General features: G+C 45.0%; 2 protein-coding genes across 7 annotated transcripts in view; both read left to right on the top strand.

Annotated features, from left to right (window-relative positions):
• The window catches only part of MIEF1 (mitochondrial elongation factor 1), a 269067-nt gene that overhangs the window by 175203 nt on the left and 66743 nt on the right, over positions 1–27121 (top strand). The gene's annotated exons all lie outside the window — the stretch shown is intronic.
• Positions 1–27121, top strand: part of CACNA1I (calcium voltage-gated channel subunit alpha1 I) — a 93145-nt gene that overhangs the window by 13478 nt on the left and 52546 nt on the right. For 5 of the 6 annotated variants that reach the window (XM_069855250.1, XM_069855241.1, XM_069855258.1 and 2 more), the window contains exons 3-6: positions 5568–5665; positions 23213–23372; positions 25601–25916; positions 26595–26687. In XM_069855250.1, the coding sequence (XP_069711351.1) occupies positions 5568–5665; positions 23213–23372; positions 25601–25916; positions 26595–26687 (667 nt within the window). The remainder of the gene's footprint in view (positions 1–5567; positions 5666–23212; positions 23373–25600; positions 25917–26594; positions 26688–27121) is intronic. The other variant, XM_069855268.1, reaches the window with a different exon arrangement.

The following is a 27121-nucleotide window of genomic DNA, read 5'->3' as shown; positions in this document are numbered from 1 at the left end:
ACCACGTAAGTGCATTATCTTGGCTTACATGTACAACAACAAGAAGTCTGAATTTTCTGGATTCTTTATATGGTTTTCATATTCTTGCTATGTCTATTTTAAATAGTCTTTGGTTTTATTCGTCCATCCAGTAGTCAGTTTGCTCTTCCATGCTTGGCACAGAGCCATGCTGGCCATGAATTTCTGCTACTGGGCAATGAACATTGCTCTTCTCTCCTAAATTTCATTGCTGCTGGAGAAGCAGAGAGTGCCAAGACAGATTTAAACCTACTCTTGAGCTCACAAGTCCAGAGGAGCAAAAGAAGCGCCAAGCTGTAGCTGATGAAGACATTCTGCTTTTGTGGAGACCTCATGAGCAGTGAAGGTTTACTATGCTGGTGGTTTGTGTGCCCTCTTGTCCTCATGCACTCGCTGTCTGTTCCGGTGGCTTGGCATAGGATGGAGGTTCTAGACAGAGTCAATGTGTTAATAAATTGTTCACTTGTTCCCTACATTATCTTGCTCTCATCTCTATTAAATAAGGTCTGCTGTGTGTTTAGCTGAGCAGACTTAACTGGGCATAGGTTAATGTTTATCAGCAAGGCAGAGGCTAAGTCATAGGAGGAAGCAGGAAGGTGACTAGTAGGGAAGGAGACAAAAGGAATAAAAAGGAAGATGGAAGGGAAAAGAAAGGATTTAGAAAGGATTTGAAGGCTATGAGTCAAAGTGGAAAAAGAGGAAGGAAAGGCAAGAAGCAAACAGAAAAACTGGTAGACTAAAATGGGATATGGAAATATTGCAGGTGGGCATGAATTAGAGGAATATAAAGAAAGAGAGGGGGTAGGACAGAGATGAGACACCTTGAGAGTGGGGAGGGAGGCAAAGCTCAAACAGAGGCACATTCCCTCCCAGGCAACTCGCCTGGTTCTGCAGGATGAACCCTCTGCATGCAACTGGTGCCCCTGTCCCGTTTCCCAGCCATGTCAGCATTCCCACCATGCATCAGCCTTGGGACAAATGGTGTGGAGACAGTGCATGCGTCAATCTCCGTTCCTTCCTGAAGAGTCTCATGTGGAAAGTTTTGAAGAAGAAAATCTCTGGCAAGGGAAGGAGAATTATTGTATAAGTTCAGTTATCTTGACAGCTCAGTGCTCAAATTCCATCACAAATCAGGAGTTTCTCCCTGATTTAGCATAGTTCCAGCTTCTTAACATGCCCTGCACTCAGCCACCCACGCCAGAGGCCACAAAATACTTCAGTGATACCAGAAATGAGCTACTATTTCCCTTGGGAGAGATGCAATCCCCCCTGCCCCATTGCAATAAGGGGAAAGGACAGCTCTCATCCAGGATAGGCATTTTTTTCACAGCCTAGACTCTGTTTTGACTGACCCTGGACCTTAAAGAAACTAAGGCTTTTACAAGCAAGACATGCATAAAGCAGCCAAGAAACAGGGGAGAACTAGATGAAGGGTGGTCAGGTCATGGGGGCTACCTTTGTTGCCACAAAGCAAGGACAAGGAACCTAGAAAACTCCTGGAGTTTACTAAGGAGGCAACCATTTTGTACAAGCTTTAATGTTTCCCTGCTCTTGATTTATGAAAGCTCAGCAAACACACAGTTCCTGGGTTGCTGGTGCTATAACGATCCAAGCACTGAAGGCTTGGTGCTCACCTGAGAGTCCAAATAAGCACTGTGCACCTAATCCACCATCACAAGGTCTTGAGGCACGGACATGGGAAAATGTGAACCTCCCACTGTAAATCTGCTGCCACTTGCTCTTTGATCATTTTTTGCGAAGTGACCTTTTGACTTTGTTGTCAACCTGTCACCACCTCCACATCTGCCAGCAGGAGATCAGGCACAGCCCAAAGCTGGGGAGGTAACACATACAGGGTTTCCAGACAGAGGGGAGCAGGGCTCACTGGAGAAAGATAAGAGCAAAAACAGCTGGGCTGGCAATCCCTAAAATGCTGTAAATGCCCAGAGTTTCCAGCAGAGTTGCTTAGAGATCCCATTTAATTAGAGGAAAGGAGGAAACATTTGGTTTCACCAGTTTTACCTATAAAAGAAATGTTGGGGCTGGGCGAGGTGGGGAGGAGTGTGCTGCTAATCAGTTGAATTTCATTTTGCCCCAGTCACCTGCAGTCCATCATGGTATGGGCATGCTACCCTTGTGCAAAGAGAAGCTTGAATATAAGATGATGCTAAAGCCATCACTAGGAACGAAAAGGCAAGAATGAGCAGCCCTAATGCAGAATTGCACTGGAATTGCCATGAAGTTGTTTGGCATATAATTCACGTGACTACATAGGCATAACTCATCCACAGGGATTTTAAGCTTCCTGGCTGTGTCGCTGTTACTACAGCCAAGACCAGAGGCCCCAGGAAGAACTGTAGGCAGTACAGGACTGCTAAGCGAGCTGAAACCCTGGGGCCTGCTAGAGCTGAGCTCGTTTTTGTTAGAAGTTGCTTTCTGAAAAATTTAACATTGCCCTTCTCTGACCCATCCTTGGGAGCAGCCTGCTATTTTCATTGGCAGAGCAATTGACTGTTCGGTGATTTTTTTCCTAGCTAAACTGGAACATAATTGTAGCAAATCTGCAGCCACTGAGGGCTGCTGGAGGCTGGCTCGCTTGCACAGTTGCAGCTAGGGTAACGTTTGTCTTGATCTGAATGGACCTGCGCTTGCTGCTTTGACAATTATTAATTTTCCAGTGACACACGGACAGTGCCATGTAGGTGGCAATCTTATTCCAGCTCGGGTATCAATGTGTATCTGGTTAAGGTCGCTTCCATACCAGGAACGTAGCTGTAGCCAAAAAAGGCCAAAGCTAAATGGAGGTTCTATTTTTAAATTAATTTTGTGTGCCTAAGTCTAAGAAAAGATGTTACCTCTGTCCACCAGTTTCATCTCAGCCCTAGCCCTCTGTTGTTCTCCTGTGCTCAGTTTCTGAGAGGGTCACAGTGTTCATCAGGACTTTTCGTTAGGTCACTTGCAGTTCAGAAATGACCACTTTTTGAAATTAGACACATTTTGGGACTATTTTCTTGTTTGGCATTTGACAGAGTATGCTTCTGGTTGTTCTGCTACTGCTCAAAAAAGAATTTTTTTTTTGCCTTCAGCGGTCTAACCTCAGCCTGGTGCTCTAGGGGAGGGTTTTTTTAGGGAAGGAAAGGATGTTCTATAGGACTTTACCAAGCTTGGAGAAATTTACGTTTTTGTGCACATAGGTACCTCTTACAACAGACTGCAGTGCACGACTCCTTCAGTCATGAAGTTGCCTCTATATGTCAGAAGAAATGTTACCCACATCCTCAGAGCAATACAGCCACGTCCATACAGTGCTTTGCCCATAACCATAGTTCCAAAGTTTCAATTGTTCTTTATAATTCTGGAGTGACAACACACTGATGAGGCAGTCTTGCTTTATGCTTTTGGAGCAAGGTTGATCAATGCTTACTTAAGGTCCGTTGCACTGTGTTCATCTGCACCATGCAGGTATGTCGTTTGCATGATACCCTGTAGTCATGTCTGTGCATTTATATCCCTTTGGAGTCGTCATCCCTGGAGGTATACAAAAAGCATGTAGATGTGGCAGTTCGGAGCATTGTTTAGTAGATATGGTGGTGTTGGTCTTACCGTTGGACTGGATGAGGTCTTTTCCAACCTCTATAATTCTATGTGTATTCTTTCTTCTTTCATACCCACTTCCCAATTTCACTTGGCCAGATCCCAAGCCTCTGCCTGTCACTAAAGCTTTCTGTAGGCTATCTGTGTACTGTTGCTAGATTTGGGAGGGGGTTTTGGGGGGGATTGTATTTTTTTTCAGGGCTTGAATATTTTGATATCTGCATGAAATCCCTGCTCTCTACTTCTGCACTCAGTGTATGTGGAACTGACAGCTCCAGGGAGGTAAATGAATGCCACTGTATTTCAGAGGAGGAATTATTTCATGCAATTACCCTAAAAGTGCATGAGAGAAGAGTGAAACGAATGAGGGAAAGAAAGAAAGAGAGCATGAGAGAGAATAATCACAACACTTCGACAGGTTTACCCCATTGTGTTTGAAAATCTATCACTCTGACATGCCCCTTTTATGAAAGGTGTAGACAGATAACGAAACATTTGCCCTTCAAGGTCCTTTTGAATGAAGAGAGTGATAACTGGAAGGACCAGTACCTTTCGCTTAAGTTTCACTCAAGCCCTCTCCCTGGTATTTTTTATGAATTGGCTGTACCCCATTTTTTTCTCAAATTCTACTTAGGCTCTCCGATTCAGTCTTCAGTGGTGCCTGGGCAGAAGGATTTAGGTGGACTTTAGACTACTGGATTTTTTGCTTGTTTGTCTTTCTGTATAAATTGTGATGCTTTTTGTTTGAGAAGGAATGCGGTAGCAAAAGTCTATGTTCCCTGTTCCACCCCCATCTCTTCAGCATGTTTAAAGATAAAGGAACACAGAGCCTGTTGTAGCTTCATTATTCACATCTGAGAAAAGATTCTGGAGGAGCAGTTTCTGTCCTGACTCTGCTGCTGTTTCACCTGCCAACTTTGTCACCCTCTTGATGCTCTTTATACATCAGAGTCATCCCAGGGAAGCTGGTGACTGCAGCCCATATCTTTCCAGAGGCCTCATGCACTTATGTTCACTAAACTAGTCAAAACGCTTTGAGATCTGCAGGTGGAAATTGCTGGCAAGGGTAAATGGTTATTATAATCCAGTTTCTCAGTGTGCTTTCCAAGAGGCAGGCAAGTCACTGGACATTTGCCATACTGGGTGAGGAGGGGGGCACTGGGCTAAGGGATGCTGGGCCAAGTCACTTTTTTTTCACCTGTACCTGCTGCTCTTGCAGCAAAGCCAATGCATTAGTCATAGCAGTTCGTAGTTTGAGGGTATTTAGGGAGCATGCTGTTGAGTTAGGAAGGCTAAGGTCTAGCATATGTCCTAAAATTACGCTTTTCCCCTTTGGTTGGTGTCAAAAAGGAGTGATTCATAGCTGCAGGAGAAGCTCACCCACCTAGCTGAAGCAGTTACTGCTCTAAGTAGACAATTTGCTGCAATGACAGGTAAAATAAGGTAGTTGAAGTCCCCTCCAGAGACTTCATCCTGCACTGTGAAATGAGGGGAACACGGGGAGCACACTGCTGTGAGCAGGTAATACTCAGTAAAACTGGCTAGCACAGCTTCCCTCCTCCTCGCCACGTAAGAAATGTCCAGCCCACGTGCATGCCCTCCCCAGGAGCACATGATCCTCGCTGGGCCATCATCTTGCAGCCCCTTCCTCTCCTGATGTTTGCAACAGGTAAGTGTTATCACAGCTCCTGGTCTGCATCCTCATAGCACACACTCTGAATGCTCTGTGCTTTGCTGCTGTCCCATGGACAGGCTGAGTTTTCTACATGGAGGAGCAATGGACTCCAGTCCTGATCCCGGAGACTTCAGCTTTGCTCCAAAGACTCTCAAAGACCTAGTCTTCATGACTTCCAGAAATCCTCAACAAAGAAATGACAATTCTGTGACGCAAATAAAGATTTCTGATTGCTTTAAAGCCTTTTTTTCCCCCTCTATCTCTCTCTCCCCTTCTGCAGGATGGTGGAGTACTCCCTGGATCTCCAAAACATTAACCTGTCTGCAATCCGTACCGTTCGTGTCCTGAGACCCCTGAAAGCAATCAACCGTGTGCCTAGTAAGTCATGTTTCCCTCTCACATCTGCTCAGCTCGGGTTGAGGGGAGTATGTGATCAGTAAGGATGTGTGTGCTGGCTTTCTCCAGGCTGGGTTCAGGTGCAAATGGAGTGCAGGCTGCTGCACATTGTGTGCAGGCTTTTTGCTATCACAGAGCCAAGAGGTGTTGAATGGGCAGGAAAACTACAGTTTCTCAGCATATCTGCTCTGATCATCATTCTTGTAGGGGCATAATGATGGCTCAGGAGCTGAAGCTGAGCAATGTGCAGTAAAGGAAGGGGATTTCTTCACTCTTAGTGAAGGACATTACAGCCTGTAGGGTCAAAAAGGGATATGTATGAAGTCTGGAGAGGAGTAAGCCAGGGGAATCAGGGAGAATCTGTTTGCTTAGGCTTTCATACACTCTTCCAGAACCTCTCATCTGAAATTTTGTCATGCCGTTACTGTTAAGGGGCTGGTGGGAGCAGATATTTTTATTTTCCTCCTCACCCTGTGCTTGGTACTCCCCCTTTGTGCTGACCATCCTCCCCTGTAAGCTGGCATGTGTGTATGAACAGGGCTGAGCGCCACTGGGCATAGGGTTGCTGAGGCTTTGCAATGAGCCTGGATATATCAGCAGCTGAACTGCTGACACCCTTCAGGTCTGAGATACATTCCCCAGCTCCGGTGTGCATGCAGACTACAGACAGGCTGCAGCCCTGGGGGATGTGGCACAAACACGCACTGCTCCCACGTGCTCTGTACTGGTGCCCTTTCCACAGCCCTTGCCTTCTCCCATCTCAGAGGATAGGGACAACACCAGCCACTTTGCTGTGCTTTGCTGCTTTTATTGGTGCTGAACTGTTGTTCTCCCTGCAGAACCTGGAGCAAGTAATTGGGCATTGCCAGTAGTATTTACTTGCAGGAAACATTGATGGAGGTGGCTCAGGCTTCACAGTGGTTGTATCCAGGTGAATGGAAGTGAACTGGAGGGCTAGTTGCATGCTGTTGGGGTCGGAGAGTTGCAGGAGCACTGAACTTGGTCTGCTGTGTCAATCTAATGTTTCTGGCTATCCCCTGTGCAAAGACAGCAGCTGCCACATGCAGCCCTGTGAGACTTCAGTCATTTCTTCTGCAAGTTTTTCTGTCTTGCAGAATGACAGGAAGTTTCTTTGCTCTTCCCCCTAATCTCTTTAATCAGGCTGTCTGCAGTGGCTAAGACCTAGCCAGAGCTCTCCTAATCCTTCTCTCGAGCTCAAATGCTTGTTTTTCTTTTCTGGATCTGAGGAAGTTTGCACAGTCAGTCTACCCGTCCGCATTTTATGTTTTCCTTGTGCCCAAAGTCACTTTCATTATGCCACCTATTTTTTGAACATACTGTGGAGGTGGATTTCAGGGTCTCTGGCTTCATGCAAAGCCCTTCCACAAAGGGCTCTTGTCCCTGTTCCTAGGTGTATTTTTATTCCTGGGCTATAGCCACGGGCAGAGGGTACTGAAAGCTGTAGTGAAGGAACTGAGGCACAGTCCTGTGTGCCCAGCATGGCAAGAGGGCACCAGTCAGAGGAGAATGTAGTTTGGGCATTGAATGCACACCCAGGCATTTAACTGGTCCATCACAGAGTGATAAAGATGAGAGCCAAGAAAACCTTTTGGCTATTGACTGTCAGCAGAACAATTCCAATAGCCTGTGTCCATGTTTCTCACACTGCAAGAGGGTATGATGGGGGAAGCATCTCTTCAGAGAGGAGGTGGCCTGGAGGCCATGCATGGCAAGCTCACCTTTCTGTCAAGCTTCTGGCTGGATGTGTGAGGGCAGCACCATCCTCGTGTTATGCAGCCCTCTTTCCTCCCTGCTTCATAATGAGTCCTGTAAGTGTGTGCTCAAAACTCACTTTGAAGCTGATCCTTGTTACCAGGGTAGATTTCACCTTGCTGGTGAGTGGGAGCATCTTGAACTACATCCAACTGACTCTTGCAGATGTCTGCAGTGTTAATTGCTGTACACTAGTGGTCAGGAGCAAAGCTTGACTGACAAAAAGTTGAGGTTTTGTTTTATTCCTAAAAGAAGGGCTGGAGTTGCCCCATCATTGATAGGAGCTGCCCCGGAAGGAGCAATATAAGCAATGCCATGGAGCCACTCTGTTCTTGTGGAGGCACCAGGGATGCTTTCAATCATCTCACCTGACCATTGCAGGGCACAGTCTGTTGAATTTTCCCTGGCTGTCCCAGCCATGACAACGTCTGTCTTCTTCTTTTATCAGTATAAAACTCTACCTGCATGAAATTGATGCTGTTTTAATTTCCACTCTGTGGTTAAACCTTTATGTATCTTTCTCGCTACATAAATCTGTGGTTATATGCAGAGAACATTTTAGAAGAAAGACATCCTGCCATTAATTTAGAAAAGAAAATAAAAAGAAATCAGTTTCCCTGAGAGAGGAAGCACTGACTTGTGGGTTGAACACTGGTGAGAAGGCTATAAACAAAGGCTTGTGATAAATGGAATGAGCTGCTTTGGAAGAAGGTGCCTAGTGGGGTACAGCAAACATAATTAATGGGACCTTTGGCCACAAATCTTTTTTTTAATGTCTTTTTAAAGCTCTTCATTAGTGATCTAAAGCAAGAGGAAAGTCTATTAGTGAGATGTATTGATGATACTAGCTGAAGGTGTTGCAGGTAGTAGCAAACCAAGTGGGAATGAGACAGCAGGAGTTGGAGGGGAGACGAAAGTGTTGGTGGAAGCATGAGATATTTGGGAAGAGGCAAGGAGATTAATCCCAAAGGTGAATATTTGTCCGTATTCAGAAGGTTGCGATGACACAATGTGCCCAGTGGCTATTTCAAAAGCTTCCATGTGGCTGCTTAGGTAGGGACCGATTTTCACAGAGGAGTCTGGCCATATGGGCTGAATAATGGCAGTTTAATATCAGGAGAATGGACAAAGTGATTAGGAACCTGAGTGATTACTGCATGAGGGGAAGAGTGCTGAAGTGGTCTGTCTGGGTAGATTATTTAGCGCCCAAAGAACAGCAACACTCTAATAATCAGCCACAGTTTCAAAAGTCTACATACTGAAGTGAGAAATTTCCAGAGAAATTTGAGAGAAGTTTTCATACTACATGAAGCAAAAAAAAGAAACTATGCCAGAAAATTAGGAGGGAGGAAATTCAGAATTACTTTATTGAAACAGTAGCAATGTGGTAGAGGAAAAAAGTATTGCTTTTAAAATAAGTTAAATAAACATAATTTTTATTCTTGGCAAGTGGGTATTGCTAAAGTTTAAATGCCCAAATTGCATATGTCTACACTCTACTTAGCTGTGTTCATTTTATACACATTACTGAAAACCCTTCTTTACAGACTTGTGAGGCTTTGAAACAGTATTCCATGAGTAGCTGACAAATGATATTTGTGTGTGCTGTTCTTAATATGTATAGCATGAAAGACAAATCTAATTTCCTACCTGAACTGTAACAGAAGAAGATAAGGCCATCCAGTATAACCAAAAGCTGGCAAATGTCCATTAAGTAATTCTCCACCCAGTTCATAATTAGGCTGTAAAACTTGCTGCCACGGGAAGTCCTTCCAGCCTCCAATCAGCTAAGAGGCACCATGGAATTAAAGTAAGTATTGGATTGTCCAAGGGACGAGAGCTCACATGAGACACTTCTGGATTTCAAACCTTATTGCTTCAGCATTAGAGCTGTTCTTTAGCTACTGGTTATCAGCAATTGATTGCATTTCTTGCAGTTCTCAGCAGGATCTGCTACTGACCATTTTGGATTTCACTTCTGGATGAAGAATTTTGTGGTTCCTGCCTGATCATTCCTTCATTCGCATGTCATCTGTGAAGCGTACTAGAGAAAACATCAGGCACCCTAGTTTTGTAATATGTATCACACCTTCATTAGTATTCCTACTTATCTCTTCCATTCCTGACTACAGCCCCAGGAACAATGTCTATTCAAGCTTTGTTTGAAAATGCACGAAACAAAAAATTAGAGATTGTTCTGGTCCTATTACCATGTGATTCAATTCCATGGCAGTGAGCTGGTGTGACAAGCACTGCAAGTCAAACAAAACAAACATAAAGAGGAAAAAAATACCCTCTGGATCTCTGTCAGAGGTAGCTGCTTTCTGCTCTGGGCAAGTCTGTTACCTGGGCTTGAGGTGAAATTCCACATCCATTTGTTGTTATTGCCTTTTTGCAATTGTGAGGCAGGTTGCTAGGTGAAACATCATTTTTTTCTGCTAGCCTTTTCATCCCTTCTTCTCATGGTAAGGGACAAGGTTTGGGGAGGAGGCTGGATTTGTTTTATTTCTGCCTGCTTTTGATCAGTTATTTCTGATAATTTGAATTTCTTTCACTTTTGTTTTTCTGGGGGTTTTTTTTGACACTGGAGCAGAAAATCTTTCTTCAGTTTCCTCTTTCTTGTCTCATTGGTCTTAGGCAGAGAAGAGTCCTCACATAGTGTTTGATGTCCTCCAGTTTCCACTTACAATTTAGTAACTGATTCACCATTTGGAAGCAGATTATTTCCGCTGAGCACACTGTACGGAAGTGAAGGAGTCTGTTGCAGAGTGTTGCATAGCAACTTTATTGAATAGAAAGTGTATATGTGTGCTAATGCTTGGTGTGCAAGTGCAGTAATACTTCTGTGGAGGTATAGGCATTAGAAATGTTATATTCTTATTACCAGCTGTGCAGAAAATAGAATTTCAGATTTGTGGGAAATTCTGCTCTTCCTAAATGTATTTTTTTCTCAGTCAGAACAAGAATAAGCATTTCCTATCCATTTTAATATGGTTTCATTCTGCCTAATTTTAGTTGATTTGCTGGTCGTTTTTATTTTTTGTCCCTATACTTTGTCATGGCAAAGAAGTTTAAAAATAAAAAAACCCTCAACCATGCCATTCTAGTATAAAAATGTTTTCCTCTCCTCTTGTCCTTTTTTTTCTAAATGACGTTTCAGTAACTATCACAACACTGAAGTGTTTCTATTTCAAGGAAATAGCATTTTTTTTGCTAGTAAAATTGCTGTGTAGGAAAAACTTAGTCATTTTTCCTTCATTAATTATTGTTATTACAGTAGCTCCATGGGCCCAAATAGAGCGGAGTTTTCTACTTTTCTTCTACAATCCCAGAGGTATAAATCAAGGCTTGTTAGTTTAATCTCCCTCATGTTTCAGATCAGGTGAATGGGACCCAGCAAGTGTCACCAGCAGACTCAGGAATACAACTGACATCTCCTCACTCTTAGCTCTGCCTTCAGCTCCCTAGACCAAAGCAGTAATATAAAAATAGTCTGAAGCACTTGAACCCTGGAAGAGGAAAAGCAGATGTTTTGTGTTTATATGTCTGCCTTAAATCAGTATTACACACTGAGCGACCTGTGTTTGGTGCTGTGATAAGCACCAAAGTGCCTGAGAAAGAGTGGTCTGGCTATGAAACCCACATTGGCACGAGGGAAAAATGATGACATTTACTTCTCTAAATGTGTTTTTGAAGAACTAATTTCACTGATGAGCGTGTGTGAAATTAGCTTCTGACTGAGATATATTAGGCTGTAAAGCAGTCTCATTTACAGCTAGATCAGAAAAAAAGCAAGCGTGTTTGATGGGCACAGTCCTGCCTTAGCAGTTAGAAATGCAAAGGGATTATGAGATTCCTCCTCTAAGACACCCCCCCTACAGAGTCTTTGCTTTAGATACTTCAGTCTTTATGAAAGAGGACTGTCACTTGCTTGTTCTCTTCTACCACTGAGTCCCTTTCAAAAATGTGCTATTCAGTTGGACTGTTTTGGAGGTACGTTTTTTCCCCTCATGGCTTTATTTTTGAAATGGTAACTGAAACTCAGATATTGTTGTATTTTCCAAATATCTAAACGTATCCTATACACAGTGCTTCATATAAGCTGCTCTGTAAATATTTATTATCACATGAGGGCGACACACAAACCACACATACAACCAGGTGCAAGCGTGTACACACACAGATTTATCTACATGCAGCCATAGTCCTGAGCAGGTTAGTGCAGGGACAGGAGTGATGTTCTGTCGCAGCATCCATACACAAAAATAAAGAGGTTAAAAAAGCCCTTTTCTTCCTCTGGTCAGGCTATTTGAGACTTAGATGCACTTGAAGATGAAACTGCCAGCTTTGTGTAGGCTCTGTTGCAGGCAGGCAGGCAGTGAAAGGATGGAGAAAAGCCAGTGCGGGATGGACTCAACCAATGGGGTCAAGTTCAGTCCTCCCTTCCCAATCCAATCTCCTAACCAAGTGGAGCAAAGCACTGAAGAGAGCAATGTGATTTATGCACAGAGCAGGCCATTAAAGGATATTTTTCTTCGGTGAGGGGGACAGATCTGAGATAGAAATTTAACTTGGAGCTGTGCTTTCCTGTGTGTGCAGTTCTTTATCAAGTCAGTTGAGCCCTAACTCAGACAGGAGTCTTCAGGGTACAGGGAAACAGCGTGAGGGGGAGCAGAGCAGCATGAGGATCAATAGAGACAAGGGCAGAGAAGGAGCAGGGTTTCAAGGAGAAACGCACAAGAGACAAGCGACAGTGCCTGCCCAGTATAGAATGCAAAGACACAATGAGCCTCTGTGTGCAGGATAATGCAGAAAAAGTAGGGGTGAAGGGAAGGAGAGAAGGGGAGGAAATCAAAACTGAAACAAGGGCAAGGACTAGAGTGAAAAAAAAAAGTCTCTTGACTCTCAAATTGTTGGATGGGTTTGCAAATCAATGCTTCTCTGGGGTTTTTCAACAAACTGAGCGGGCTGTAACAGCCCCACATCTTGTAGTGCTGGAGGAAGTCTTCAGTCACCGAAAATGGGCTCCAATTTTATTTGCCTTTTTTCTGATCTCAGTGCTGTTTTCCGTGTGCATTCCACATTGTGCAATGTATTGCCACTTGTTTATATGGGTAATCAAAGTAAATTTGGGAGAAAAAAAACCAAACCAAAAAGAAAATGATATCTCTGTGTAAATATAGCATCATGGCAGGAACCTGGGAAACACTGATGTGCAGGAAATGTAGGTCTCATAATGCTTTGTTTTGTACCATGCGTTGCTTAGTTTCTTTTTTTTGTGGTCACAGATCATGGGAACAAAGTTATCTTTCCTTGTCTGAACCAGTCTGCTCATTTTCACTGTTGCTATACACAGGTATTCAAAAGTCACCAATTGTGTGCTTGTTAAGTTGTCAGATGGGTTTAAAACCATGAGATTTCAGAAAGGAAAAGGAAAAATATCACAGATTGTTTTTATTTTCCCGTGGCTTTTAGGCTTTTAGACCTGTGACTCGGGTCTTGTAGTCCTCTTTTCTTCCCGTAGTAGTTAGGAATACAAACTTCTCTCTCTCTCTTTTTTTTTTTTATACTGTGATCAAAGACTGTCAAACCATAGCAAGATTTCACACCTGAAGGTTTATGACATGCATCCCAAGACTTCTGATACAAATCACAAGCAACAGCACTTCGGAGTTTGTGTTATTGGAAGTAAAGCAAGCCTGGAAAAATCAAAATCCAAAGCTGAAACCAATCATGAAAAGACCTTTGCTGGCACCCTTATTTCTCCTTCTCCTCCAGGAGAACCTGCACAGCCAGAATTTAAAAAATGCTGAGCGCCTTGCAGCTCCCATTGTAGCAATTCTTCTGCCTGTTCAAACAAGTTCAGCTTTTCAGTGTACACAGCTGTCTCGAAAGCCCAGCCACGTATTTTGCTGTCTAAATGGGAGCTGAGCTGTTTTGCAAAATCTGGCCCGTGGGACCTATCAAGCAATGGATACCATGGAAATGTGAGCAATAATGACAGTGTATTATGGGGTGAAAGATAATGTCATACTACACTAATGTAAATTACACTTCGTGTGTGTAGGCAGGGCAATTTACAACTATAACCTTGAATTTCTTGATCTTTGTATATTTCGGGCCAAATTCTTCTTCTCGCACACATTTCACCAAACGTCATGTCACTGCCTGCAGTGGAAAGAAACATGATTCATGCTAGTGACAGCAAGAGGAAATTAGCTCCCTTAAATCTTAACCAGAAGTTGCATTAACACTGTTTTACATAATATTTTGCATTATTCTGTCCTACTTACACAGCACTAGAGATGTGTAAAGAACTTAAGGGTATTTATAGAGCTGAGGCAAGTGGCTTGCAGGTATGGCACTGGAGTTACCTTTTGTCCCAACTGTTGAGTGACCCTTGCAATTCTGAAAGAAAAGCTGGCACTGTATGTTTTTAATTGTTATTGCTGAAAGTGGATGCAGTTCTCATTGCAGTCATAAATGGGGAAACAATGACACAATGAGTGAATGAATGACAGTAGCAGGTGGTAGTAGGTGTTGCTTATTAGATGTTCAGTATTAGAGAAAAGAACAGAACGACAGCAATCCCCCAGAGAGACACCTCTCTCAGAAATGATCTGACACTTGGCATTACTCTCCAAAACAAGGTCACTTAACAGCCCAAAGCTTGCAAGGGCAAGAGAGTGAAGAAGGGGCTCCTGATTGAGACCTTTGCCTGTGTCTGTTTATGTTCATGTCACAGACTTTCTGGCTACCAAGCATGCTAAGGCGGCACATACTGGATGTGAGAACCTGTGGTGGATGAGCTTTGTGCTACTATTCGTGGACCTTAGCTGGGCTAAGGGCATCTCTAATACAGTGCAGCCTGCTGCAGAGCTGTGATGTCTTCTTCTGTTTGGATCACAGCAAAGCATGGATCAAGGCTTTTTTTCCAGGGATGTCAGCGTTTAAGTGTCAAGGTAAATGCTCTGGAGTTTGACCTCATTCTTGAGGTCACTGTAACCCTGAGATCAGGTCTGCAATTAGGAAGCCTCATCTCTGGGCTTGCTACTTCAAGGCACCTGGCATAGCTCTGTTCTCTGGTCCCTCTAGAGGGCTGGTAAGGCTCCAGCCCATGAGGGAGAAACTATTTTGTGTGCTGGATCATCTGCATCTTGGACAAAGCTGAGAAATGTGAGAGCTTGAGACTGAGTTGACTACACCGAATTTGTTTAGACTACCTACCTTCTGCAAAAGGTTTGGAAGCTGAGACTAGAGACTCACCCACCAAGCCACAGTTCATTTTTGGCATTATTTGTAACCTGGTGAGAAGATAATTTTCCCTGACCTTGATGTGTTTTTCTCTTAGTGTTTTACAAGGGATTTTGGGACAGGGCTTAGAATTTTTTTTTAGTTTGACATCTTGATACTCTTGAAAAAAACCCTGCCTTTATGAAGAGATCCTTACTACCCTCTGATGAACACCGGGTCTGTTTCTCTATAGCTCTTAGAATCATAGAATCGTTTGGTTGGAAAAGACCTTTGAGATCATCAAGTCCAAACATACCTGTCTACTACTAAACCACATCCCTGAGCACCTCATCTACCTGTCTTTTAAATACCTCCTGGGTTGGTGACTCAACCACTTCCCTGGGCAGCCCATTCCAGTGCCTGATAACCCTTCCAGTGAAGAATTTTTTCACAATAATGAATCTGAACCTCCCTGGCACAACTGGAGGCCATTTTCACTCGTTCTATCACCTGTCACTTAGGACAAGAGGCCAGCATCCGCCTCACTGCAGCCTCCTTTCAGGTAGTTGTAGACAGTGATAAGGTCTCCCTTCAGCCTCCTTTTTCTCTAGGTTAAACAACCCCATTTCCCTCAGCTGCTTCTCTTAAGACTTGTTCTGCAGCCCCCTTACCAGTTTCATTGCCCTGCAGGCCTCCAGGAAAGAAAAGTGGCAGTAACTACCTGTAGTGTGAGCGAAGTCAGGGCTCCGTGGGCCCTGTTGCTTTATATCATGTTAAAAGGAATTATAATTTTCATGGTTGCTGGCATGTCTGTGTACTAAATTTCACTAGGAGGGACCTCTTTCCTTGATGACATTTGATGGGCAGGTAGGAAGACAAGCTCTAAGGGATTCAGAATATTGAGATTCAGCCCTGCCTCTGGCACCTGACCCCCCTTTGGCAGTGTGCTGAGCATCGTGACTATGCGGTGCCAATGTGTTTGTGTTCTCATCTTTCCTCTAAGGAAAACAGCATGTCTCAGGTTTCATTTGCACTCTCTTTTTAGTGGTTGTTTTAGCAGAGCGCGTGCTGGGAGGAGTGTTGTAAGTGGTATATTTTTTTATCTCTTCCTCCTTTTCTTTTTGATGCTTGCATTCCCCTGACCTGATCCATCTAAGGTAAGCATCTTGCTTTCTGAGTGAAAAGCAGTGAGGGTGGTGCTAGTTCCTGGATCCCAGGAGAATTGTTTCTACAGCCTCAGAGAAAACGTGAGAGAACTCTTTCTTTTACATCAGTGCACTTTAGACATACTCTGGAGAACTCTGTTGTCCCAGCAGGGTGAAGCTGTGACTAACAGATTTTTCCTGGAGCTTTAGTCTCTTTTTTTGCTACTTCAGACTTAAGCTGAGGAATGCTTTGAAAATAAGGACTGAGGACACTTAATGCCTGAACTTGACTCAGTATCCTAAAGGAAGTCACTGAACCAAGGTGAGGCTTGATGTGCCCATGCTACTAAGAAAATGAACAACATTTTTTTGTACTAGCTGAAGCTTTACAAGGGATGGAAATGTCATGCTTTGATATTTTTTGTGGTCAATATGAAGAGTAACAAAGATTTGGATAATTGGAGATTAGGTCATCAGCAGGTTGTGCGGAATGAAGTGTCTGAGCCAGAGATGCCAGAAAGCTTTGCATGCCGGCTAGGCAACAGTGGGATGTTGGTGAGGAACTTAGTGGCGCTCCTAAATTACGGATCATGCTGACAACCTGCAAGTGCAAAACCCCTAAACCTAAATATCTCCTATGGGAAAACTCTGAGCAAGGCCTGTGTTTCATATATACGTCTGTAGCAGTAGTGGAGTTAGCTTAAGATTTCTCACTACCTCATACTGTCAGCAGGACCTGTTTTTCTGTGGGGTTCATTTAATCTGGGTTGGGCCAGCCATCTGGACATAGAATCATAGAATAGTTTGGGTTGGAAGGGCCCCTGAAGATCATCCAGTTCCATGGGCAGGGACACCTCCCACCAGACCAGGCTGCCCAAGGCCCCATCCAACCTGGCCTTGAACACCTCCAGGGATGGGGCAGCCACAGCTTCCCTGGGCAACCTGTGCCACTGCCTCACCACTGTCATGGTGAAGAAATTTATCCTTATGTCTAGTGTAAATCTGCCCCTCTCCAGTTTATACCCATTGCCCCTAGTCCTGTCACTACAAGCCTTTGTAAAGAGCCCCTCCCCAGGTTTCCTGTAGCCCCTTCAGGTACTGGAAGGTCACTATAAGATCTCCTCAGAGCCTTCTCTTCTACAGGCTGAACAACCCCAACTCTCTCAGCCTTTCCTTGTGTGGGAGGTGCTCCAGCCCTCTGATCATCTTTGTAGCCCTCCTCTGGACCTGTTCCAACAGCTTCACATCCTTCTTATATTGAGGATTCTAGAACTGGACACAATACACCAGATGAGGTCTCACAAGAGAGGAATAGAGAGGCAGAATCCCCTCCCTAGACCAGGTGGCCACGCTTCTTTTGCTGCAGCCCAGGATACAGTTGGCCTTCTGGGCTGCAAGTGTGCATTCTCAGCTCGTGTCAAGCTTGTCATCCACCAGCACCCCCAAGTCCTTCTCCTCAGGATTGCTCTCAATCACATCATCCCCCATACTGTATTGAAATCGGGGATTGCCCTGACCCAGTTGTAGGACCTTGCCCTTGTCCTTGTTGAACCTCATGAGGTTCTCACAGGCCCACTTCTCCATCCTTCTCCACTCCCTCTTGCATTGGTGCAAAGCAAGGGGGGATGTTCTGCGATGTGAGTGAGGCTGGCTTTGCAGCTTGAGGAGAAGGCATCTGGACCTGCACACTGGCTGTTCCATCTGAGCCACTCTCACTTAGACATGTGTTTGCAAGGGAGGCCTCAGTTAAGAGGAATGCAGCAAAATGAAAAGGATCTAAGTGGTGAGGGAAACTGGGGGTCATAATAATGATGAACTTGGCAGTGCATTTGCTGTTGCATGCATAGCTGATCGGTGTTTTGTAGAGGCCTGGCCCCACATTTTAGCTGATGTAAGTGACTGCAATGGGTGAAATGACAGGTACGCCTTGTATCAGCAAAGGATCAGTGATAAGGTCCATAAATTGGAGCACCAGCTTGCATTGTGGACACAAACTGAGATCATTTTAACTACAGGAGTTGGCTAAAAAAAAAAAAAAAGCTGCATCTCTGTGTGCTTTCTGCAGAAATACAGTCTATCTGCTGGAATGCTTCCTCGGTTCTGAAAATTCCTGTAAAGGAGCACACACAGGAAAATCCTGCCAACCCCACACTAGCTGGGTGAACTGCCATGTGTCCTGGAGTGGGGGAGGAAGGAAAGAAAGCTTACTTGGACAAGTGGCCTGGCTAAGGGACAGAATGATGCTTCAGTCTCTGCACTATGAAAAACGTCCTGCCAACTACACTCACAAGTGCTGATGGGGAAGAGATTTGCTCTTGCTTCAATTAAAATGACAGTTGGTGGCTTGACCCATGATGCAGATGAGATGGGTTCTAAGAATTAGGTTTTCTTCCATCTGATTTACTCTGAGCAAGGGATTGATTGCCTCAAACCACTGTCTCCTTTTGGCTCTGCACGCATTAGCTTTGTCTTGCACTGTAGAGCTGGAAAGGACTTGAAAGTCTCAGAGGTGGGTGAGATTTAAGACACTGGAAGGAACAGGTTTTCTTGCTCTCTCCTGAGCTAATCCCCCATTTAGATCACGGGCTGATTAGTGCTAGGGAATGAATCAGCTCAGCTGTTGGTCCTCATTCCTGGAAAGAGGCAGGCAGAGAGAAGGCAAAGTGACGGAGTGATACCTAGAGCAAGAGCATTGGGCACACCTGCACTGTGCAGCTGGCTCTGGCTGCCTGGAGCTCACCTCCTCCCCATCCCTGCCCTGGTTGCTCACTGCTGCTGCCACGCTTTCCCTGAGGCTGGCACATGCCGTGTGAGTCTGCTTAGGTGTGATGCCCAGGCTAATCAGGGTTGATGACAAGTATCTGGAGGGAGTTGTGGTCACTGTAGCATCTGCAGCACCTGTCAGGAAGGGGTTTGGGATGCTGCCAGGGCAAGGCAGAGGATTTGCTTTGCCTAAAACCACTAGGGAGCTCAGCAACTTTGCTTTGTCTTTCTGCTTTGTTCAGCACTCTGACAACTCACTCCTTGGTACTCCTCTTTCTCTCCAGCTGCTTCTCATCCCTGCAATGTACTTTTCCCCCAATGCACGCTGCTGTGTTGGAGTGGTGAACGTGTCTCTGTTGTGCTCATGGCTTTGCTCCTGCAGGATATCCTACCAAGAGTAGCCGGCAATGTTCCACCAAGCAGCTTCCCCCCTCCCCACCCCCCCACGTTGTCCTAGGGCATGGGTAAGCAGCAAGAAGCATTATTTGAGCATCATTTCATGAGGATACTTCCTTCAATGCCCACAGCCTGTGTAATTTCATTTCCTTCTTTCCCCTGGTTTCCTCGTGACTGGGAAAGAGAAAAGGCCTTTCAGAACCTACACCTGGCACTCATGAATATTTAATGTTTCTAGCTTTTCTTCCCCTTCAAGAGCAAAACCTTTTCATATTTGATGTCCTGGGAGCCTGTTTGGTTGGTGAATGTTGCTTCATCAATGCTCTCCCTCCCTGCTTTTCCTGCAGACTGCCTGGCCCTTCTTCCTTTCTCTTCTTGGGGAACATCTCCTTTTTTCAAAGGCTGCTTCAGAAAAGGTCATTGTCCCTTTCATATTCCCTACTTGCTGTGAGCCAGCATGGCTTCTGCTCTGCCAGTAGTGAAGGACAAATGGGGATGTGGGGAAAGGCAGCAGTGAGGAGGGAGGCCAGGAGACACTCGCACATAAACTGCAGAGCAGTGCAGAGGCAGAGATGACATGCAGGCAGAGCGAAAGAAAAGTAAAGGGGTAGAGAGGCAGGCAGAGGCGGCAGAAAGTAGGAAGGAGGCAGCAGAGCAAGATTTTGCTGAAGAACTGGCTTTCTAGCACCTTCTAGAAGTTATCATGCAAGATGCATCAGTGTTGCTATGGATAGGGGGGTTTCCTGTGGAGGCCCCTTGGAAAAGGGAAGCATTCCAGTTCTCCAGGATAGCATGCTCTCAAAGCTGCGCTGACATATATGCCTTCTGCCGATTTCCATTGCCCTACCGCTGCTTTAGAGACCTTGTTATCTCGGCCACTGAGGCCTGCAGTAACTCATCACTGTCCATCCTTAGACTTTTCAGCTTTCTCACTCTTTCCTCTCTACCTCATGAGTACTTGAGTAACCACAGACTGTAACCTGCTTCCAGTCAGGCTCTGCAGACCCTGAAACACACTGTTCTGTGGGTCCTGCCTGAGTGAGGTTCATCTCCTTCTGCCCTCAAAGGCATTCACACACCTGGCAGTGAGAGTCTTTCCTTGGAGACCCACAACGGAAGCCTTAGTGTGGCTGCTGGACCAGCCCACCCCTTCCTGGGTCCAGGGGACTACAATGCCCCAGCTGTGGGCTCTTCTCCAAGATGCCCACAGGGGCTGGCACGGGTGCAGGAGGGGCACTGCCAAAATGCCATAGCAGAGGACAGGGCTCAGAGATTCTGGCATAAGTATTGCAGGCAGCAGGGGAGGCTAACAACGGAGAGAACAAATGTACCGAGTTTGTATTTACACTGTGCCTTTTATCCATGTGGAAGTCGTAGTTGGAAGTACCTCTGCAGAGGTGCTGGCCTCTTCTCCCAAGTGACAAGGGACAGGGCAAGAGGGAATGGCCTCAAGCTCCGCCAGCGGAGGTTCAGGCTGGACATCAGGAAAAAATTTTTCATGGAAGGGTCATTGGGCACTGGCAGAGGCTGCCCAGGGAGGTGGTTGAGTCACCTTCCCTGGAGGTGTTTAAGGCACGGGTGGATGAGGTGCTGAGGGACATGGTTTAGTGTTTGATAGGAATGGTTGGACTCAATGATCTGGTAGGTCTCTTCCAACCTGATGATTCTATGATTCCATGATTTTGTTTCTTGATGGAGAACTGATGCCTCTGGTGAAAAATCAGTTCCCAGAGCAATTGCCTTGTGGTTTAGGGCAGTGAGCAAAAGAGGCTTTGCACAAAGTGAAGTGATGGATTTGTTTTAGAGATTGTTGGTCCACAGGTGAATTACAATTGATATTTGGATGGATGTAGCTTCAGCATTCTTGCTTTTGGAAGAGCCAGCCTCATAACCACAGTCAGCATCAATGGGCAGAGAAGGATGACTCTTCAGCTGAGAGATCTTTAAAAGAGTAAAAATTGGGTTTCATTTGGACTTAAATATGGAACCCACTGATGCTGAAATTCTTTGTGATGTGGAAAAGGCACCAAGTGCTGGGGTCACCTAACTGGCATGGGGCCAACTGCTGGCTCTTGGCTTATGAGCCCAGGTAACCCAGAGAGCCTAGCATGAGGGCAATAGTTACAATTCTGAAGCTGTGAATCATATAATCCTGCACTGTAAGTATCCTCTCTGGGAGTCAAGATGAAGAATGTATGGGCAGGTGAGATTTACAAGTCACTTGTCTTCTCTTGGATCATGGACAAAACCAATTTTTGTATGTTGTCTGTAAAATTCTTGTGGGGATGTGTGTTCTATCTGTTCTGTGTTTCAACAAAAGGACAGTTTCATTCTTCCTATTACCTCTGTTCTGAGATGGAGCTCGCATCAACTGGTCTGAAAAACTTCACCTCCTCTTGCAGCTCTGCTGGCACAGCTTCCCCCGTCACTTGTCTCTCCCTAATGTACTGACCCAGGAAGTTTATGGGAACATACTGAGCTCTCAGCATTAATGCTGGGAACACACTGCACTGCAGTGAGGTTGTGTGCCCTAAAGCCAAAGTGTTGTGCAGAGGCCGTTGCTCCAGAGCCTGGTAGGGCACTGTGGATCTGCTGTTGGGCTTTGTGCGGTGACACATCAGAAAGCTATCAGTGACTCATGGCACGTCTGTGATCCCCAGGAGCAGCTGGAGCTGGGCCCTTGCACTGCCAAGTTACTGAGGGACTGTCTAGAAATGGCCTTAACTGGTGACTGGTGATGCACTGGTCAGTCAGGCAAGAAGGGCTTAGCTGCTGCTCCATAGCCTGGCCTTAGAGCTAATGCCATCATTCCTTGTCCTTCTTGATCCCATGTAGCCATCCTTAAACGTCTTCTCCTTGCTACAAATCATCCACCCACAAATACCACTCCTATCTCTTCCATCCCAATCTGTCCCGAAAATGTTCCCTCCTGAGCTAAACCAGTCCAACGCCCCTCAGCAGGCTCCCTCCTCCCTCTCCATTCAGTGTGACCCGCAAACACTGCTTCCCTTCCCTCTCCACAGCGTGAGCTGCCAGGGGAATCTGAGATAGAGCATAATGCACATGTGGCTAATTATTTGATTCTGGGCACACAAGGGGGATTAACTTGCGCCTCAGAGGGCTGTCAGAGAATCCTAATCTCATCCTCCCCTCCTCTTTCCCCTTCCTCCGCCATCTGAAGTAATGAACTGGTTATAAATACCTAATTAGCTAATTATTTGCTGGCCTACATGGAACATCTTCAGCGAAAGAACTCCCTGAGCCCCTGAGGGAGGGACCTCCATGGAGGCAAGGAGGGACAACCACACGAAGTGTGTGCAGAGGTAGAGGCAATATGGTGATGTTCAAAAGGATTTAAAGACTTTTGCCATCCCTAGAGAACAGCAGAAAAGTCATTAACTCCATGGTGAAACAAATCTATCTTTACCCTTACTCGTGGCTGTATGAGCTGAAGAACCAAGAGAGAAATAAAACCACAGAAAAAGAAATTAATTAGGTAATTAAAAATAAATTTAGAAAAAGGTTTCTGGAAATGTTTCCTCTGGCCAGAGGTGTCGTGCCAACAGCATTTCAGTCTGTGCTTGCTACTTGAGTGCTACAGCCTTGTTGAGGAGGGAAGGCTAGCCAAGGGAGGAGAGTACCACCTCTGACAGTCCCCTGATGATACCATCACTGAGAAAACCAATTTATTCTAGTTTGCATGCTGGAGAGGCTCATCCTGCTAGGCAGACTAATTCTCACACATGTTGCAGCCTACGTTTGTTGAACTGGGATGCCTTTCAGTCCAAGTCATCTGAGGATGGGGCTGTTGAGCTGCCGTGTACCTTTGGGACAGAATTGTGACCCTGCCTTTCTGCAGGGAAGGAGGAGGGAGGGATGTCAGTCAGACAGCTGATGGTACCAAAAGACTCATTCACTTTTCTTCTTGCTGCTGCAGATGGAGGCCTAGGGTTAAGAGATTGCGACATCACAGCAGGTCTACTGGCTGCCTGTCAGTAGAGGTTAGGACAAGAAAGGGCAACAGTCATAAATCTAGCCTGGTTTGGGCAGTAATTAATTTCAACACTGTGCTTTTTTTCTTCACGTTGCTTTCTTTCATTTTTTCCGATGTGCATCTCTTCAATTTTCCTTTCCTCCTCCTTTCCTTCCTTTTCTCCCTCTCTCTTTCTCTGTCCTTCCATCCCCACTTGCTTCTTCTGGTTCTCTTCTCCCCTTGCAGGCATGCGTATCCTTGTGAACTTGCTCCTGGACACCTTGCCCATGCTGGGGAACGTCCTTCTTCTCTGCTTCTTTGTCTTCTTCATCTTCGGCATCATCGGGGTGCAGCTGTGGGCTGGGCTGCTCCGCAACCGCTGTTTCATGGAGGAGAACTTCACAATGTGAGTGCCTGGGAGATGATATCCCCTTTCTTTCTTCCAGGGACATCTCTCTCACCTCTTTCTTGCTCACTCATCTTCTGCTCCTCTGTGTATTACTCACTCCAAATGTGTAATACAGAGACAGTGCAGAGCATTGGCCACATCTTGCAGTGGAATGGGAGGGAAGGCAAAGGCAGCTGGTTTTAATCTGTCTTCATGGCCCACAAATTCCTGAGCTCATTTGGATTTGGCCAAGGAGCTGCCTCCTCCAGCCATGCCCAGGGATTCAAGATGCTGCTCCTATTCCCCAAAATAGTTGAAACGCTGGAACACCAGCCATGCCACCTTTGTCCTGAACTTGCTCCCTGTTCAAAAATCAATGAAAAGGGGAGTCTTATGGGAAACCATGGTGCTGCCTGATGCTTCCAGGGACATCATTGTCACCTCTGGGGTAGAGCCGAGATCGCTGTTTGGACAGTAGTACATTACTTCTGGAGGCTTTGGAGGGACTTAGGGAAGTTATTGGAAAACATCAGGAACAGAATTGCCCATGGGAGGGGACAGAGGGCTGTTGGGACAGGTGTCCTGCAGCTGTGTTAGCAGAAGTGAGAGCATCTGAAAGTGGAGAATGGCTGCTCAAATGGGACAAAAAAAGCATGTGAAAATGTGGTCACGGTTCTGGCAAAGAAAGCCTGGAGCTACACAAGGGTTGATTACAGGTATCTTAGGTCTATTCAGAGGGGGCCAGGAGGTGCCAGGGGTATCCTGCAGAGCACAGCTCTCCTTCCCAGAGGCAGCAGGGTGGAAAAGCTCCTGCCTGCCATGAATTTTCTGATTACTTTACTAAGGAGCAGAGCACCAGTTCCAGGGCATAGCTCCTCCTGTTGACTTTCTGGCTTTAGCAGATCTCAGGCTTTAAAATATCATTTTAAACTTGTGTACTAATCCTGGGTTTCCATCAGTCTAGAATGCTTTAAAAAACCTAAAGCTATAGATCAGTTTAGACTGATGAAACAATTCTGTAGCTTTAGATCATCTGAATTTGAAAAAAAAAAAAAAAGTGTGAAAACACAATCCACAGAACAGCAGTAGGATTGGAGAGTAGGAGCTGCGTAAAGCAGCTATTTACTCTGTTTATATATTCGTTGGGGGAAAATGAATGTTTAGGATGATTGTCCTTTATGTAAATCAAGAGTAGTACTACTTTAATGAATGTAATTACATCCATGCAGAGCTCATGAAACTGAAAAGTGAATTGGGGCCACAGCCTGCAAAGTACCAGATGCTAGAAAATCTTTGGCTGACCATTACTAGAGAAATGAAGTCTGATGACACTCAGTTCATCAATGACATGGATGCGTAATGACAGATCTTTGTGGTTTAGTTCCACTTACTTTAGAATAAGAGACTTTCTCTCTTCTCTGTTTCATCAACACCTGTCCTTACACAATGACACTTAGTGAAAAAGTCTGCATTCATGCAACAGTGAAAGTTGTGTGTTGTAGCACTGCAAGGAATGGACCAGATAAAGTTGGATGGAAAATTTTAAATCTCTACCTTTTACATTCCTCATCATTAGCTAATCTCCAGCTAGGCAAGCATAGATTATTTTAATTATTCATGCATTTGGAGGGTGCTTGCATTATTTGCAAAATAAGCATGTGAACTTGTCATGAAACATTGCACCCATAATGCCAGCTGTCAAGGAGGAGTCAAAGTCAAGGTTAAGTCAATTATAACTTTGCATTTCCTGATTTTAAGGCTTAGCTGTACAACCTTAATTATGCATGAACTAGGTTGGGTTTTTTTTCCAGAAGTACAGGAGGTTCACTGCCAAATGTTATAAAATGTGTCTATCAATGGTTACATACGTAAGTGCATCACAGTAAAGCCAGATGAAATTCCATAATATCAATGCATCTGACTTAGCTTTGATACTAATGAGGAGAGTGATCAGAAAGCAAATCTCTGCATTCCAGCTTTTCTTTGTCTTCATCAAAGCAGATTGTTTAATTTGGCTTGGGGTGATCTGACGGCAGCCAAAGCTCTGAAGAATGGAGACTCACACTGTAAATTTCCTGTTTTCCAGGAGTACTGTCTTCCATTCCATTTCCCCAAGGCAATAAGCCTGGAAATCTCTTATCCAGTGCAGTCCTTGTATCAGGATGGGAGCTCCCAGCTCCATCAGTGTTGCTGATGGGAAACTGTCTGCTAAAGAACTTTGTAACTGTGGCTTTTTATCCTTACAGACAAGGTGACATTGTCCTGCCCCCTTATTACCAACCTGAGGAAGATGATGAGATGCCCTTTATCTGCTCACTGTCAGGAGACAATGGAATTATGGGCTGTCATGAGATACCTCCACTGAAGGAGCGGGGCCATGAATGTTGTTTGGACAAGGATGATTATTACTACTACAACTCAGTCAGGCAAGAGTTCAACATCAGTGGTATGTGTGTCAACTGGAACCAGTACTACAACGTGTGTCGTACAGGCAATGCTAACCCACACAAGGGTGCCATCAACTTTGACAACATTGGATATGCCTGGATTGTGATATTTCAGGTAAGACTGTGTTAGCTTCCTAACAAGACTCAAGCTATTTTCTTTCTTCCAATTCAGTCTTTCCTTGCACCCATAATGATGGTTTCTGCAGGGCTTGACACAGCTGCAGAAAGAAAAGGACCTCGTAACTGCTCTGGCAAGACAGACTGAGCATGCTACGAATGGTGTTCCTGAAGATGGGGAGGGACATAGAGCTGTTCCAGGCCTTTGCTGAAATGAGCTACACCCTTCAGGCTGACTTGTACCACTTTTTCATTCTATCCAGATTAATATAGCAAGGCAATCTATTTGTTTATTTCTAATTCCCAGCACACTTTGCAGATGGGAACTAAAATATGTGGGTTTTTGTCTTTTCTGATGTCTGTATGCGGTGGCCAGTCCAAGGGGCACAGAAGCATGCTGCAGGTTTTCCCCTGCTGTTACCCAGGGAAATGAGCTATTTTAATGAAATACTCCTGCTGTGAACTCATGTGATCTCACAGGCTTTGACAGTATGCCAGTGTCGCCAAGCAGTACCATGCTGATTTCCTGGAATGGAGATTTGGCCTCCTTAAAATGAGTTGCTGTTTCTCAACTTTCTGTGTTGCAACAGCCCTGCTGGTATCTGCCTTAATATTCTGAGGAGTGAACTCTGGAAGCCCACTCCCCTCCTGTTTCTCTTGTTGTTTGTTTTTGCAGGTGATCACGTTGGAAGGGTGGGTGGAGATCATGTACTACGTGATGGATGCCCATTCCTTCTACAATTTCATCTACTTTATCTTGCTGATAATTGTAAGTATAAGACTTGATGACTGTCAGCACTGTAAACTAAGAGCCTACAAAAGGACAGGTATTAGGTCAGCACAGATACTGGATGGCAAGCTGCTTTACCTTTTAGGAATCTCAGGAACCCAGAGAGTCAGTGACAGGATCACATAGTTGTCAGCCAGGCTATTCTCTTTCACTCAGAAAACATGCTTAGCATTGAGATATAGAGATATACATACCCAGTGTAGGATGATGTTCTCATTCATGGATTTTCTCTCAAAGTAAATTTCCTGAACTGGTAGGCCCAAAAGCACAGAAAACCCGTTTTTGCATCTGCTCTCCTACTTACTCTTTTAATATTTTCAGCTCTTTAGTCAGTCTTGAGCCATTTTTTATGGCTTTTGGCAGCATCTGGATTTCTCAGATTCAGGGTCTCAGATTCAGATTTTGTCAGATTC

Source organism: Phaenicophaeus curvirostris, chromosome 1, assembly GCF_032191515.1.
Source record: "Phaenicophaeus curvirostris isolate KB17595 chromosome 1, BPBGC_Pcur_1.0, whole genome shotgun sequence".
Lineage (NCBI taxonomy): Eukaryota > Metazoa > Chordata > Aves > Cuculiformes > Cuculidae > Phaenicophaeus > Phaenicophaeus curvirostris.
Note: the sequence above shows the minus strand (reverse complement) of the source record. Positions and strands in the feature narration are given on the sequence as shown.